Raw genomic sequence first — 16,803 nt, forward strand, 5'->3', positions numbered from 1 at the left:
GGGAGAGCAGGGGAAAACGTTGGTGGATGCGGGAACGTCGAACAGCAGAGAATCGTCTTCGCCTGCGATGTCAAAGAGAGAGAGGTTGGAAGCGGAATCCATGATCTCTCTTCTCTTCTAGTTCAAAGTCTTCTATTCTCCGTCACTGTGAAATGGATTGGATTTGGCGTCGGTTACAGTGACTGTTTCTGCAAATGGATCTTAATTTGAAAAATGGCGAGCGGGAACAACCACCGTCGTTTTATTATGTTATTGGTTACGGATTTACCGATTTACAAAGACGAGGCATCTTATTCGTTACGAATCTCAAATGTGACTTCTTTTTTTTTTTTTTTTTTTTTGTAATAAACTTCTTTTTTTTTAGGATAAATGTCAAATGTGACTTTGGTTGTTAGTTAGTTATTCCCTTTTTTCTTAATGGGCCCATGATCCCTAGCCCAGAAAGGGGCCCGTTAGACTCTTTCTTCGTACCTTCTTCTCTGTTCGTTTTAATGTTGGTCTTTTTATTAGGGGAGGGTCAACTTTTATAATTCAACTCGTAACATAAAGATTTTAATTTATTATTTATGAAATATATTTTTTATTTAATCAAAATATTTAATTTTTTTAGTGTAAAATAAATTAATTTAAACAAATTTATAATCTTATAGACTATAAGAGAGATATTTATATTTAAAATTATTTACTATTAAGAGTAATTATTCATTTCTTTATTACAATCTGATTATTAAAAATTATTATGTAAGTATGTTTAAGTAAGATAGAAGCAAATTTTATTGCGTTAGAATTCAACTTGATAAATTATAAAATCCAATATGTATATAATTTTATGTCTGCGTGATAAGATGTAATGAATAAATAGTCAAATTAATCCTTAATATATATATATATATATATATATATATATATATAGGGTTTTATAATTCTCATTCAACATAAGAATTCAAATTTTTCTACACACCTTTCGATTTTCGTGCTGACATGGATCCTAAATATACTTTTTTCTAACACATGGGTCTCACATGCTTTTTATCTCTATAACATGAAAATTGAATTCTCATTCAACATGAGAAAATCAAACTATATATATATATATATATATATATATATATATATATATATATATATCGTATTAACCGGTGAATGATTGAAAGTTGAAACCGTGAGGTCCTTAAATATGTATAATTAAATTAAGGGATTAATGTTTGTTCTTTAAAAAATATAAAATTATATCATTTTAATCAAAATTATAATATTTTATAGTGAGAGAAATTGAAACTATAGTGGAAGAAAGTGAGAGATTTATTTTAATTTAAATATTAAATAAAAATAATATTTTTAATTAAAATAATTTTATTTTAAAAGGATAAATATTTTTCTCTCAAATTAATCCCCTCATCAAGAAACTCAAACTGATTTCACCAACAAACTACACATTCAACAACCATAAATGCGATTTCCTTCATTCAAAGACCAACATGACCGTATTTCTAGAGACGACGCGCACATAGATTGTTCAAATTGTTTTCCCAAGGTACTGCCAGCTTAATAGCTTATCATTACCCAAACTCAAACAGATTGCATGGTGTGACTTTTGTATTTTCTGATAAACCTCACAAAAATTAAAAAAATAATGGGATTATAACTTGTGATCAATCGTTACAAGAATATTTCAGAGTAAATGCCTACTTCCCAGGAAAACCCGCGCTACATTGTGTGTATATGTGTATCCCCAAGCAACCAAAAACCAATAGCTACACGACTTCTCTTTACAAAAATTAGTCTAACCATTCCCTTCCCTAATATCTTCTCGTTTTGCTTACTCTAAGATAGAAAATTAGAAAGTAAATGTTCTGTTACAGATGCCATCCATGATTGTTGATCGAAATCTGTCACACCAGCATAGCCACGGGAAACCGAGCCAGAATTCTGTTGCTAGGTCAAATATCAAGCAGCACAACATCGAGCAAACTCAACGTCTAGCCACCATATATTGGTTTCCACAAATTCTCATTTTGTGCTCCTTCTACTTATGTATATATCCTTTGTCTATATTTGCCAATAAACCAAAGACAAACAAGAATGGATTAATTTTCATCCTCTGTTAAGGAGGCAAAGGAAAAAGGTCTGAACTTGTAGCCATCACCATGGTAGAATTTATTTTGAAATTCTACCCAGTGAAGTCGCAGGGCGTGAAGAAAAGCGCTGAGAGTCTCCATCATAAGAAGTATAAAGGCAGTTGCAAAGGCAAAAACAGCTAGCCCCACTAACCGAATGACAAGATTGTCATACCTGTTATAATCGTACACAGCGATGACATCAATGATCAAAGATTAAAAAAATGATATTGAAAAAGATAAATTCCACAAAGGAATGCAAACATGATAGATTGATAAGTCACAGCCTAAAATATGATGCAGAAATGACAGGGTTTTTTCATGCAAAAATTTCTGCAATTTAACTCCATACACATACAAAATATTTATATTTATTACGAGTGGAGATTAGTTGCATGGTTGTATCTTCACAACTCCTAATCAGGGTCCGGTCAGAAGCCACAGTAACCTAAACTAGCAAGTGGGTCGTGCAAAACACATTAAAGGCTGCACCAGTATTGATTAAAATAATTTTGTCAGCCGAGTTAACGACAATAATACCAATAAAATAATGGAAAAACATTCGTCATTTTATAACTTTATGTCATTTTAGATGAAACGACTTCGTTTTGATGCATAATTAGTTATTTTTTACCTTCTCTCTACTCCGTTTTCTCTCTCTTCCTAATTTTACGGAGGAGAGAAAATGTAAAAAATACAAAATATACACTAAAACGATGTCGTTTCATCTAAAATGACAAAAAAATTTCCCATAAAATAAACCATAAACACATAACTGTTTGAAAACTACACTACACCATAAAAATATCTTTGTGACTTATACCTATATTTTACAAAGGAAAATAAAAAAGTTTCTTACTATCATCAACAACAATGCCATTCCTTGCTATGATCTTAAACTAGGGATAATAATCTATAAAGCTTACTTTCACTGTTAGAAAATGCATAAAAAATAAGGTATGCTATGCACAACTGATAAAGGAAACATAAACATCTCAATAGAGCTTGAAAAAAAAAGAGTATGGCATATGAAAGGTTATAAATTAAACTCACCCCCAAGCAAGTAGCAAGACTTTCTCGTAAAAAACAGTAGAAAGTTCTGAGTGAGCCAAGCTGGAAAGTGGTAACAAAAATCAATCAAGGGTCAGGAATTTGTAAAATAGGAATTCATGGCAATGAGGGAAAATCACAGATGACCAACCTTAATGCCCAAAGTCGAAGATAGGATGCTGTATTTGAAACTGAACCTAGAACAAACTCAATGGAGTGAATCATTTGGTGAACAAAGACCTCACTGAAATTGAATTCCTCATGATGATGCCTGGCAGAATCTGGTTCCACCTCAAGATCCACCTCAGCGGTATTAAGCACACCATAAGTGCGTCCTTGAAATCTCTATAATATCATGAGGATAAAGATTAGTAATCTTCACAAACTCCTTGGGCATTGCTTTGTTAATAACTAGCTGTCAACAAAAATATACAACAAAGGCAACTATAGCTGGAAAAAATGTCTGCATAGCCAATAAAAGTTGCAATTTAAACTAGCATATTTTATTCCAGAGAAAAATGATCTTAAAATGGATCTGAAGGAGAATTGAAGTTCGAAAACCTTAAGCAGAAATCCTGATAGGAATGACTCCTTATCTAGAGTCTGGGAGAATTTTATTTAATCAATAACAGAGAAATTACAAAAAAATTACAATCAAATGCTCCGTACAAAACAGCCTCAGCCGAACCAATACAGAAATACTCACACACCCAGACTATACCATAAACTACTCCTATATACAGAACACAAACTGCAGTTCCTGATGACAACTATTAGCAGTTAAAAAATTGATGACACCCACTTCTAAAAATAACTACTATAGTAACTGAACACTAATTTGATTTTAGCGGTTATTAGAAGTTACAAGTCTTGCATTCCTATCAATTCCACCCTCCCTAAAATCGGCATTGTCCTCAAGGCAGAATTCTAGAAATTGGTTCTTGATGTTATTTGCTTTTTTCCTATGTAGCTTCTTCCCACGTCCTCTTATACGTTTGATTCATCCACTGCAATGAGGTGCTTCTAGCAAACCTGTTTGCTCCTCTTCTTCCCAAATTAACAATCCTAATTGCTTGGCAAGCCATTGGTGTGTAGGTTTGTCCACACATGAAACATAGTCCTTTGGCTCTACGATCCATCAATCTTGGTAGGATAAATTGCGAACTCCACGGTGCGGCCCTCTTGTGGACTTATCCTCAGACTTCGTAGGTTTATCAGTACATCCAGACTGTTGCGACGCTGACTTGTTGGGATCAAATTGGGATCCTGATTCAAAATTTCTTCCCCCTGTCGTGTATAACCTTATATTCACAACATCTCTTTGATATCCACTTTGCTTGCGCCAACCATTTGCATGCTTTTGTGTTCTAGTAGTGCCTAACTTTCGTTCTGCCAACTTAGCCGCAAAAATGGTCTTATATTTCTCACTAACATAGTAACATCCATAGCAAGAACCTCCCTAAGAACAGCCCTTAGTATTGCTCTTCTAGCATTGGTGGAAATTGAGCGGCTAATATTTCAAATTCTTCCACATAATAATCAACTGATCTTCTGTGTCAAAAAGCTTAAGTTGTGAAAAATGATTCCCCAAATGATTTTCTCCATAACGATAAAAAAGGGTGCGCTTAAATTTCTGTCATCCCATTTGTGGAGCGGATCCTTTGACTACTTTAAAACAGTACCATATCGTTCCCTCCATACAAATTTGAGCAAATTGAACCCAAAGTTCTGGTGGTATTCCTTGTACATCAAAAAATGCTTCAGCGAGTGCCACCTATCCCACTAGATCAACTCCAAAAAATACTGGTAATTCACCCTTCTTGGCTGTCAGTCTATAATCCTCATTATGGGAATTATGCAGTTTTGTATAATCCGGCCCTATTTCACTATATTTATCATTTACCCCATACTTCACAAATGATAGACCCCCAGAATGTTGTTTGCAAAGCCTCTAGGGACTTCGTGATATCTCCGACACTAGGGATGAGTGAGGAGAGTTTGGTTGAATGTTCTTCTAATAGCAAAAATGCGTAAAAACAACCCTTGGTATTGCTCTTCTAGCATTGGTGAAACTTGTGTGGCTAATATTTCAAATTCTTCCACATAATCATCAATTGACTGTTTTTGTGTCAAAACCTTAAGTTGAGAAAAAGGATTCCCCAAGTGATCATCTCCATAACGATCAAAAAGGGCGCGCGTAAATTTCTCTCATCCCATTTTTGAATTAGATTCTTTGATTACTTTAAACCAGTACCATGTCATTCCCTCCATACAAATTTGAGCAAATTGAGCCCGAAGTTCCGATGGTGTTCCTTGTACATCAAAATATACTTCAGCGCGTGCCACCCATCGCACTCAATCAACTCTAGAAAATATTGGTAATTCAACCTTCTTAGCTGTCCTTCCATAATTCTCATTATGGGAATTATGCGGATCTATATAATCCGGTCTTGTTCCACTATATTTATCATTTACCCCATACTTCGCAAAGGATGGACAGCCAAAATGTTGTTTGCAAAAACCCTCTTGAAGTTCGGTGTGCAAAGCCTCTAGGGGCTTCGCGATATCTCCAACACTGGTGATGATTGAGGAGAGTTTGGTTGAATGTTCTTCTAACAATAGAAATGGGTAAAAACAGCCCTTGGTATTGCTTTTCTGGCATTGGTTAAACGTGTGCGGCTAACATTTCAAATTCTTCCACATAATCATCAACTGATCCTTTCTGTCTCAAAACCTTAAGTTGTGAAAAAGAATTCCCCCAAATGATTTTCTCCATAACAATCAAAAAGACACTTAAATTTCTCCCATCCCATTTGTGGATCGGATTCTTTAACTACTTTAAACTAGTACCATGTCGTTCCCTCCATACAGATTTGAGCAAATTGAACTCAAAGTTCCGGTGGTGTTCCATGTTCATCAAAATATGCTTCAGCGCTTGCCACCCGTCTTACTGGATCAACTCCAGAAAATACTGGTTATTTAACCTTCTTGGCTATCATTCTATAATCCTCATTATGGGAATTATGCAGTTTTATATAATTCGATCCTGTCCACTATATTATTTACCCCATCGCAAAAGATGGACCCCCAGAATGTTGTTTGTGAAAACCCTCTCAAAGTTTTGATGTGCAAAGCCTCTAGGGACTTCGTGATATCTCCAATACTAGTGATGAGTGAGGAGAGTTTGGTTGAATGTTCTTCTAACAGCAAGGAATGACTTTTCATTGTCGCATCATGATTCTGCAAAATAGCTTCTTGCGATTTGATTAATACTTCCACAGTTCCACTACAGCAATCCTTACATTCAATGCATTTACTCTTTCTGCAGCCATTCTTATAAACATAAATCAACAAAAACAGATCTCTCCCTTTGAAATCTCTCAAGGAAAGCACCAATTGATAGGAAAGACTCTATCTAGAGTATGGGAGAATTTTGTTTAATCAACAACAGAGAAATTACAAAAAAATTAAGAGTAAATGCTCCCTGCAAAGGAATAGATCCCCTTGTCCCAGCCTCAGCCAAACTAAAACAAAAATACTCACACACCCAAACTATACCATAAACTACTCCTATATACAGAACGCCAACTGCAGTTCCTAATGGAAGTTATTAGCAGTTAAAAAACTGATCACGCCTACTTCTAAAAATAACTACTATACATCCTAAAAAAACTTATCACACCTACTTCTAAAAATAACTACTAAAATAATTGAACACTAATTTGATTTTAGCGGTTATTAGCAATTATAAGTCTTGCATTTCCTATTGAATCCAGCCATAAAGGGGGAAACTCAAACCAGCAAGACATATTTACAATGTAATCAAGAGGTTTGGTGAATAAAATTATCAACTTTCAAGCAATAAAATCATACACAAGGGAGGCAAAAGTGGCACCTCATTATGAAGCTTCTTTAGTATAAAAGGTTTTGGAAGGAGCATCCATGGAACTGCAATTACAGCCAACAGCAATAGCAAAACCTACATATCATGAACAGTGATTCAGAACGATGAAAATCAGAAAATAGAAAAAGAATTTATTAAGCAGCGATGAGGGGAAGAACCAGAGTCATACTTGAAGTGGCCTTTGGCCCCAGAACAACTGATTCTCACCAAGATTGTCAAATGGGCTTAAAAACATGTAAATCATTACATGATAAAGGTCCGCCTGGGAGCCAGTACACCACTTGAGAACAATGAGAAGGGAAAGATACCCAAATAGACTGTTAAGGAAAATTATCTGTGGCACAAACTGGTACCTAAAAGGACCATGAAGAGTAAGTTAAAACATTCTACTCAAAGGGTAGTAAAATAATAGCTGCAGTTGGAATTTAGAAAAATGAGACACCTTATATCCAGTGAGTTGCCAAAGAAACGAGCATTGAAATAACTTAATATAATTCCCAAGTTCATATGCACCACACCAAGCAGAATGGACATCTTCATCTTGAGAGAGTTCAGAAAAGGCAATTCTGAACGACTTCCACGCCAGCTGGGATCCACACCAAATGGGTATGGTTCTCGGTATTTTACTAAGCCAACAGTATGTGCATCCCTGATAAGGAGTGGAGAATGATGAAAAATACACACCACTAAGTTAAAACCTGGCTAAAAAACAATTTTCCAATTTATACATGCTCTGACAATATAAAAAGCCAAAATTAGCACAATTTTGAAGGAGGAAAGGAACATAAACACAGAGCAAAACAGAAGAGCGCAACTGTGCAAGGGATGCCAATCTGATTATTCTTGATGACGAATATTTGAAGGAAATAATTTTTAAGTGAAATGTGAATCAAATCAAATCTAACGAATCTTGAATCATTACCACGACTTGAATGGTTGAACCTATGACCTCTACCCAAAACCCATCCATCCCAACCACCTGAGTGGATAATAATCTATCGCCCAGATGGCCTATTTTAGTGGATAATTAACCCCTTTATTTTATAAATATAAGAGTTCTCAACAATAGTCAGAAATAATCAAAGTACATGTCAACTCAAAAAACAGATAAATAAATAAATAAAGAGGGCCACTTAAAACAAAAACAAGTAATGTATTGTGTATCTAGGTAATCGAACAAAAAACATCCAACTAGCACAAAAGCTATAAGCTCCAAAGAGACAAATAGAAGACACCTGCATGAACTATCTCGGCATTTATAAGCAGAAGCACCAAATATGTGAAAAGGAACAGAGAAGAATTCGTTGTAGATTAACCCACAATAGATTGAAAATAGTGACATCAAAAGAAGCACATAGCGCCCACCAAATAGCATCTCCATAAAGCTTCCAAGTCGCTGGCAGAAATCAAATAGAAAAGTCAGATACTTTATTCCAATGCCAAGAGCAGAACAAAAGTAAAGGATATGTTGTGTCTCTGTTTGCACTTGTATGTAGTACAATAGATTTTTTATCAGGACACATTTCAATTTAAAGAAATTTAAGGACAGAAAATCATAATAGTTACCAAAAAATTGCCACCAAATTACTGAGGTGTTTAACAGCTAAATCATGGAAAACACTGGATGCTCAGACTTTGAACATCATTATGGTGATTGTATTAAACATCAGCAAAAGAAGGATGTTCGAATTTGATATATCTCAAATAACCTTTTTCTCAGAGAAAATTAACCATAACAGATGTCACACGCCCATTATGATTTTTTGGTATAATCCTTCCTTTGCTACTTTATTTATGTCAGTTAGAATGAAATTACCCGAGTGCTGAGCTTGCTTTCACGTGCAATAAGAACCAACGCTCCCAGCAACAGGCAAATTCCATGACCCCAGTCCCCAAACATCACCGCAAAAAGAAATGGGAATATAATAGTTGTGTAAACTGCAGGATTTGCTTCTTGATATCTTGCAACACTGCCAGTGCCAAGTAAAAGGGCTCGTTAGGAGTCTTTTCAGTTTTCATAGCAACACTGCAAAATTAGGGTGGCGTCCTAACTAACTTTCTGCAATGCTATGTATATTAATCAGACATTTATTTGTCTATTGATATAGGCATAGAACGTTGCCATGTATTTCTAACAGCATGAAAAGTGATTTATTTCAATACATTAACGTATTTGGGTTGCCGCTAATAAACACAGTAAATATTAGGCTCACCCATATGCATCAACAATTTCCTGATATGGACTTGTGAAATAGTTGGTCCTAAAATATGTTGGTGGTGATTCCAGTGCATCCATTGAATGAAAGATTATGCCAACTTGAGAATTGCTGTCAAAAGTTGCACGTTGCAATGCCTCCTGAATCTGGAAAATCAGTTGATGCAATCTCTTTACTAGAAAAATATAAAGATGTTTTCAACTCCTCAAAAACTAAAAGGTAAAGGGAGTTATTGAGGATCAAACAAATTTGAGGAAACTAAAAAAATTACCTGTACTTTTGCAAACATAGGACACCAGCCCTCTCCAACAAGACATTTTTTGGTGACATCAAAATTTAACATGTTCAGTGTATCATACACAGCCTTCTCTCTTCTTACCTAGAACAATATGATAAGGATGAGATCTATTGGTTTATTACAAATACCTATCACTTGCAAACAATGATCAGATACTAGGACTGCTTTGCAGCTACAGTACAAGGAACAAGAAAATATCAGACAAGAAAACATTCAGAAGCTAACTCTTACCATGTCCATCCATTTTGCTAAATGACCTCCTAAAGAAGCTAGAGCCTTATTCCGATGCCTGATCCCAGCATCCAAAGTTGCCTCTAAGTCATCAAGACGTGATGAAACCTGTAACCATAAAATATACTTTTCAACTATAAATCATACAGTTTCCAACTTCCCATTTTTTACAGTCACCAATGATGATATGTAGTGATATAAAGCAACATCAAGAACCTAGAGGACAAGGCAAAGTTGGATTCAATTTAATGAACACTACTTTTTAGTTTTTTCTTCCCTTGATAGATCCCCCCAATATATATATTATGGTATTGCATACTGAAATCTTAAAAAGCATGTAAAGAAATCCTCTTGGATTGAAAAACAAGTTCTCTGAATACTATGATAAACTTGGATATTAAAATATTGTAGTTCCCTAATATGGAACTTAGAGACAACAATCCCCCCCCCCCCCCCCCACAGAAACTGCAGCTGCAAAAAGCTCAATTTTATGTAGAGATTAGAACTTACTCGGCCCTATGCTATACTACAAGTGTATACATAATTGAAGAGGAAAAAATATAGCATCTTCTTAAGCTGACCATACTTACCTCCCTAGTTATTTGCCTCTGTTTACTTATATCTTCAGGAACAGGGTAACAATTTGCACCAAATGCCTCACAAATTTTCAGAATCTTTGTTCTTGCTTGCTCCCCAGAGAAAAACACAACGAACACTGTTTTCTCAACCTGAAAAGTAGAGTTCAGGAGTCTGAGTCACAGGATGACAGAGTATAAATTGATGGGAAAATAAACTGACTGGGCATAGTATTGGTTGAATTAATAACAGTTAAATACAGATTAAAAAAACTAGAGCCAAATTATCAATCTTTTTTAAATTGATAAGAAAGAAGAAAACCATCTCGGTTGAAATAGGATCCATGATTTGTTCATCAGCCGGTGCCTGATTGAAAAGCATATTTCCTCTTGTAGCACGAAACAACATCCTTTCAAACCTAAGAACTTTGGATTTACAAATTATCCCACTGATAAATCTTAAACCAGATTGATTTGATGGTCCAGGCCTTGTTTCCTGTAGAGTAAGCAATTTATTATAGCACACTTACAAGATAAAAGAAAATTGAAAAAAAACTAGTAGCAGAATTTACGCTTTTCACAGAAGAAAAATATCAATGGTGATAGGGGATGTTACGAGGAACCTGTTCAAACAAAAATGGTGTCTCGACGTAGTCTCCATTTGAGTATACATTCTCCTCCAGTTCTCTCTCTTCTGAAACAGCATGGCCAGGACTTGAAACAAGAAAACCACATGCCTGAAATATACCCACAAAAGTATATCTATGTATGTGAAAGAAAGTATATAGCAAGTATTTTATATTAAAAAACAGGATTGCATTTATAATTATAAATAAAATATCATTATTATTTGACAGAGTACATTAAAATCAGAACTACTGTAGAACAACAGGTTGAACAAAAAACTACAATAACTAACGCCAATTATGACCAGAAAGACCATTATTTGCTAATATGAGCATATGGAATCCGCGAGTACTTTAAAAGTGACAAGAGAATATGCTCACCACAAATAGCCAGGGAAAATACCTTTTGCAATACAATCTTGAACTCCAAGAGTTCATTATATGATTGCTGAAGTTTCTCACTGTTAGAATTCATTTCAATTAGCTCATGTTCATGCTCAGCAAGTTGTGTCTGGTTTAAGAGAAATTCAACAGAATTTATAATGTCAGATCCAAGAGAGAAAATTCCCACATAAACTGGTAAAACTGCAGACAACCAACTATAGTTACAACATCATATTATTGCTAGCAGCCTGACAACTATCTTGAATGCAAGCCCCAGGACAGTGATCATATCAGATGGGTATGAAAAGAAAATAGAGAAGGACCTCTAAATCCTCCAAGTAAATATCTGGTTGCAAGACAGAAAGCGAAGACATTAAACTGGCTTTATTGATTTGATCCTTGAAGAACCGTAGCTTTCTTGACATTTCTGCACATCGCTTTACCTGTATAAAGCAAAATGCAATTAATATTGATAATTAAAAAAATATAAAATATTATCACAATCATGACTTCTGAAGATAGATAACAATACATCCAGTTCAAAAATAAACTACAGAGAAGTTAATATGTCAATATTTTATACACTAAATTCAGTTAGCATTAATTCTAGAAAAACAGAGGAACGACATAAAAACAAGCTCTTTCACTAAGTTTGAACTGATTTCTTCCATGCTTTAGTATCAAATCAGGAGGATTTGGATAGCTATAATCTGATCCACTAGTAATTGATTATAACTTTTCATTTTATTTTTTTAACTGGTAAATCGAGAACATAATGTCATAACAACCGGCCCATAGAAAAACCTCAAATCCCACCTACAGACAAGGCCTTATCATAAAACAACTAAACTAATGAGTTACCATTCCAAAAAAGTGACAAAATTGAGGACGTTCAAAAAGCAACTTGATTTCAAATAATTAGTGCAGTGTAGATTACCTGGTTAACAAACGTTCTCTGGAAGGGGCTTTTTTCGGCATTTAACTACAGATGAGAAAATAAGGTCCATAAGAAATGTGGTGATCAAAGATCATAGAACAATTTTACACCACCAACATCCAAACCAGAAATTTTAGAAGGGCAAAAAGTACTTCTTGAAGCTCCCTATGGCAGCAATGGAAAAAGTTAGAAACAAAATTTTAATATTTCCTGACAGACCTGCAAGTTGCCACCCAAAATACCATTGATAGCGGGAGACAGCATTGTATATGATATTGCAAAAGGATATCATTGAAAATTTAAATAACATCCCCACTTTTAGTCTTCTCTCCCAGTGAAAATGTATGAGAGAATAGACCAGAATCAGAAAATTAACATCAAAGTTTTTGCACATCCAATATAAGCTGAAATATTCAGATCCAGATACACCCAGGACTCTAGACTGAAAAGAGCTACAAATCTCCAGATATACAGCCATTCTCCCATCTTATATGTATGGTTCTCCACCAATTTTTACTCATATGGTCACACATAAAGAAGCCAATAATAAGGAGAGTCCTCTAATATAAAAAAGGATTAAATCTTCGGTATTACTGCAACACGTGCCTCCTTTACTAGAATTAGAAATAAGTGAGACTCATGCTATCAAAAAAGAAGTCGATGAAATAAATGCAGTTAGGTCAGTATATTTTGGGTTTGTTGTAGGGAGCTTTACATTGCATTTGCAAGAGGCAGATTACATGAACCGAATCTATGACATTCAAGTCACATGGCGACAACATCAACAGTTGTGCCAAGTTTCTCTTTCGATAAATAATTATAATAATAACGAATACTAATTTTCAACCAATATAGCACTCTAACACGTGACTGCTGTAGGCATAGTGAACTATCATCATTTTGTCCTTAATTACCAATGGAATTTACCGTTACCAACAGTAGCAACATAAGCATTTCCACACAATCTAACTTAAAAGGAAACCGACTAATCAAGTTTCTAAAATTAGCCTTCTGAACCTAGGAGAAAGCATATGCAACAAAGCAAAATGCAAGACAGTAAACAAAGATAGGCTATCTTAGTTGGAAGACTGGAACCCAAACTGAAGCCTTCATCTCTGAACCAATGACACAAGGTATATAACCCACCACCTTAAAAAAGGATAGGAAATACCAGTAACATGAGAAACTAATTATAAAACATAGATTAGTTATCTACATTTTACACACAACATTAAACTTAAGCAACCCATAATGCAACCAAATCGTGCACCTCTCAACCAGCACTCAAACCATAATTGGATTCAACATGTAAAGAAGTTTCACATACAAAAAGTACACTTATGTTGGATCACGTTTTGCATAAACAGCGGGAGAAGCTGTTGAGATATATATAAAATTAAAAATTACAGAAGCACCAAACATCCGAATCAAACATGCAACAAACAACAAGAGAACCACAGTTATGAATAAATCCGCACACTGCCACCAGATTCATAAATTCAACAAACGAATTCAACAATGCTGCATTTTAATCATTTCTTGAGTGAAACGCAAACACTTTTCACACTCAACTCGAACATTACCACGAACTCCAAAACTAATATCATTCAACAAACATTCTTCCGCATTCAAGGAATAAGGAATCGAAAACGAAGAACAAAAGGCGGCAAAAAATAAAAAAAGATGACATAATGTGAAGGAAGGAAGCTCGGATCTGAGAGGGAAGTTACGTCTCGGAATTGAAGGAGACCGAGTTCGCCCAAATAGGAGATGGCTCGTTGAGCGGACTCGGCTGGGATAATGAGTTGAACGAAGGTCATCTTCTCGGAGCGCATCAGATCCATTGACGGCAAGTTTTCTATGAACTGTTTCATTTTCCCGGGAAACAAACAGGGAATGGATCTTTGGCTGTAGATCTGAAAAACCGTTTTTCTGTCTGAGTGTAAGGCTTTGTATTTGAAGAGTGCCTTTTGGTGTGGAGAAGACCTTGCACTTTAACACTCTCTGCTTACGGTTTCCCCTTCGCAACTGCCATTGCATATTAGAATTGGAAAATTTTCACATTGTTCTCACAGAATCTGATGCCAACGTACACAAAAATAAAAAAAGCATCGCTATTGTTATTATTCTCCGTAAATTCTGTGCATTATTTATTGGGTTTTATATGAATCATGTGGCTTGTCATTCCTCTAACCATTTTTTAAGTAGGTAACTTTAGGAGTATATAGTTAAAAATAATAATTTTAAATATTTCCAATAATATATAATTTTAAATAACCATTTTTTAACAGGACATCTGACGCATACTTATTTATTTGGAATTAATATTTTTCATGAAAATAATTTTATCTTTTATACATATAAAAATATTTGAGGTTCATATTTTTTTTTTCTCTTATAATAAACCCCACATACTTTTACGTATGTATAGGAGATACAACATCAAAAATATTATTCCCTATTTAGTTTTTATTATTATAATTTAACTATTAACTTCCATTTATTTCTTTTTATTATTCAAATTATTTTTATGAATTGAAAAAGGTTTAAAAAACATTTTTTAAAAATATTAATGTGAGTGAACCTTTGTTGAATTTATTAAAAAATAATAAGTTTAATCATAAAATTTTATAAAATATCATTATTAAAATATAATCATATATCATAAAATAAACTATTCAATACATATGCAATCAAGTTACATTTCATTTTAAAGGAAAATAACATTTTCATTTTCTTGGTTGTAATGAATATGCAATACATTTTCATTTTAAAGGAAAAGAAACTATTCAATACATATGCAATCAATGTTAGAAGAAACTTATTGTACGTACTGAATAAGGTCCAAAAACAACTACCTTAACTGTGTACTTTTAAAAAAGATAATATTATTATTTATCATAATTTTGTCTTATGCCTGCCTCATTAGTCTTGGTTGCTTTCATTCCAGTGGCATGAGTGGTGCTTCCACCACCTCACTTCGACAAATACAATAATTGTTTAGTTACATCCACCTACGCAAAATGTTTATGAAAATTGTTAAATAGTTAAAAATAGTTTTCAATTTACAGATAAAACAATTATTTTCTTGTCAAATGTTTTTTTTTTTTTTTAAATGTCTCTTTAATCATGATAGATCATCAAGCATTTGTAAGAATTTTTTTACAAAACTTCCGTATTAAATTGCAATATTTATTAATCATTAAAAAAATTGTCAAGCATACACCCTCAAATAATTTAATATAACAACGTAACGAACGTATAAAGGAAAAAATATTATTTAACTTAACTTCAAGAAAAGATGATTTGCGAATATCAATGAAAAGAATTAATCATTTGCGATTAAATTATTCATGAACTCTGTAATATCAAGTATAAATGCTGAAGTGGCAACACCAACGTTAACATTGATTGGATGCAGAGTAAGAAATTACTTTATCGTGCTGGTGCTTTGTGGCCACTTTGGTCCCGCTAGAATTTCAATAAGCGATTTAATTAATGACTATACTTCAATGGCACGAGAAGATGGCAGCATTCGTTTTCTTCATATTTTAATGAACTGGTCAACGCTTTGCTCTGGCGAAAGTTCATGGAATTTTCCCACAAACCATGTCCACGTGAATTTTCCTTTTCATTTTCCTTTTGTTTTAAATGGAAGTAAGACCCATAAACCTTAAATTTATTGGAGTAGTGACCTTGTCAGCAGCACCTTTGTAATAGGATTGTTATGACAACTTTTGTAATGCTTATGTTTATATATACTATATAGTAGCACCGTGATGTGATTCAAATTCACTAATACAACACTATTCTTAAACCACTTCATGTTTTTATATCTAAATCTAATGCGTTTTTTTTTTGTAAGAGTTTTTTAAAACTTAAATGTAAATATTATATCTTGTACTAAGATTATACTTTTTAATAAAAGAAATAGAAATAACAAATTGTTGGAAACTCGGTTCCCTCAACTCAGCTCAGAAGCCTTTTGCGGAAGTCAATCAACAAGATTCTGGATCTCGGATCTCAACAATCTTACCTCGACCTAAACTTCATCAGGTCGGGCAGTGCAGCGGAAAAATGAAAAATATAAAGGGGAGAGAGAGAAAGAGAACACAAGCAGATTTTAACGTGGGAAAACATTCTCTAATGAAGAGGTAAAAATCCACGAGATCTAGTCCAGTTCAAACGTCCACTATAATAATAATGGGTACAAAGAATCAAAATTCACCAAAGTGGTGATTAACACAACCTCTCCAACAATTGTGATAATCAAACTTCCCTAGAGGTGTTTCACTCAAATTCTCTCTAGAGGTCTCTTAAATGCAAAACTCAAAGCTTTGCTCAATAATCTTCTCTCATTCTAACCTAGCCTCCACCCACAACTAATGAATATATAGAAGAGGTGAGATCTAGGGTTTAGGGTTTTTAGGAAACCCCGCAATGGGCTTGGGCTTAGCATTGAAAG

The 16,803-nt window shown here is 34.2% G+C and overlaps 1 protein-coding gene across 2 annotated transcripts; it reads right to left on the minus strand.

Moving 5' to 3' along the window:
* Positions 1-1,688: 1,688 nt before the first annotated feature.
* LOC133306814 (V-type proton ATPase subunit a1-like) lies at positions 1,689-14,310 on the minus strand. 2 transcript variants are annotated; one of them, XM_061507197.1, is made up of 18 exons: positions 14,069-14,310; positions 12,339-12,383; positions 11,725-11,844; positions 11,421-11,528; positions 11,031-11,128; positions 10,714-10,894; positions 10,407-10,544; positions 9,817-9,924; positions 9,559-9,666; positions 9,285-9,433; positions 8,888-9,041; positions 8,307-8,467; positions 7,514-7,720; positions 7,241-7,424; positions 7,063-7,146; positions 3,319-3,512; positions 3,171-3,230; positions 1,689-2,292 (listed from the first exon to the last, which is right to left on the minus strand). In XM_061507197.1, exons 1-18 carry the CDS (start codon positions 14,210-14,212, stop codon positions 2,088-2,090), a joined length of 2,448 nt encoding a protein of 815 aa, XP_061363181.1. In that variant the 5' UTR covers positions 14,213-14,310; the 3' UTR covers positions 1,689-2,087. The 2 variants fall into 2 exon arrangements, with proteins under 2 accessions (XP_061363181.1, XP_061363180.1); XM_061507196.1 differs by having other exon boundaries at positions 10,714-10,887; positions 11,015-11,128.
* Positions 14,311-16,803: the final 2,493 nt, after the last annotated feature.

This window comes from Gastrolobium bilobum, unplaced genomic scaffold, assembly GCF_033153095.1.
Source record: "Gastrolobium bilobum isolate Gb01-03AN ecotype WA unplaced genomic scaffold, APGP_CSIRO_Gbil_v1 utg15399, whole genome shotgun sequence".
Lineage (NCBI taxonomy): Eukaryota > Viridiplantae > Streptophyta > Magnoliopsida > Fabales > Fabaceae > Gastrolobium > Gastrolobium bilobum.

Excerpts from the sequence above, each read along its gene's own strand:
- LOC133306814 (XM_061507196.1), bottom strand. The coding sequence starts at position 14,212 with ATGAAACAGTTCATAGAAAACTTGCCGTCAATGGATCTGATGCGCTCC. Across the intron at positions 9,925-10,406 it reads AGAGGCAAATAACTAGGGAG|GTTTCATCACGTCTTGATGA; the intron begins GTAAGTATGGTC and ends TTATGGTTACAG. Across the intron at positions 9,667-9,816 it reads TAGCAAAATGGATGGACATG|GTAAGAAGAGAGAAGGCTGT; the intron begins GTAAGAGTTAGC and ends ATATTGTTCTAG.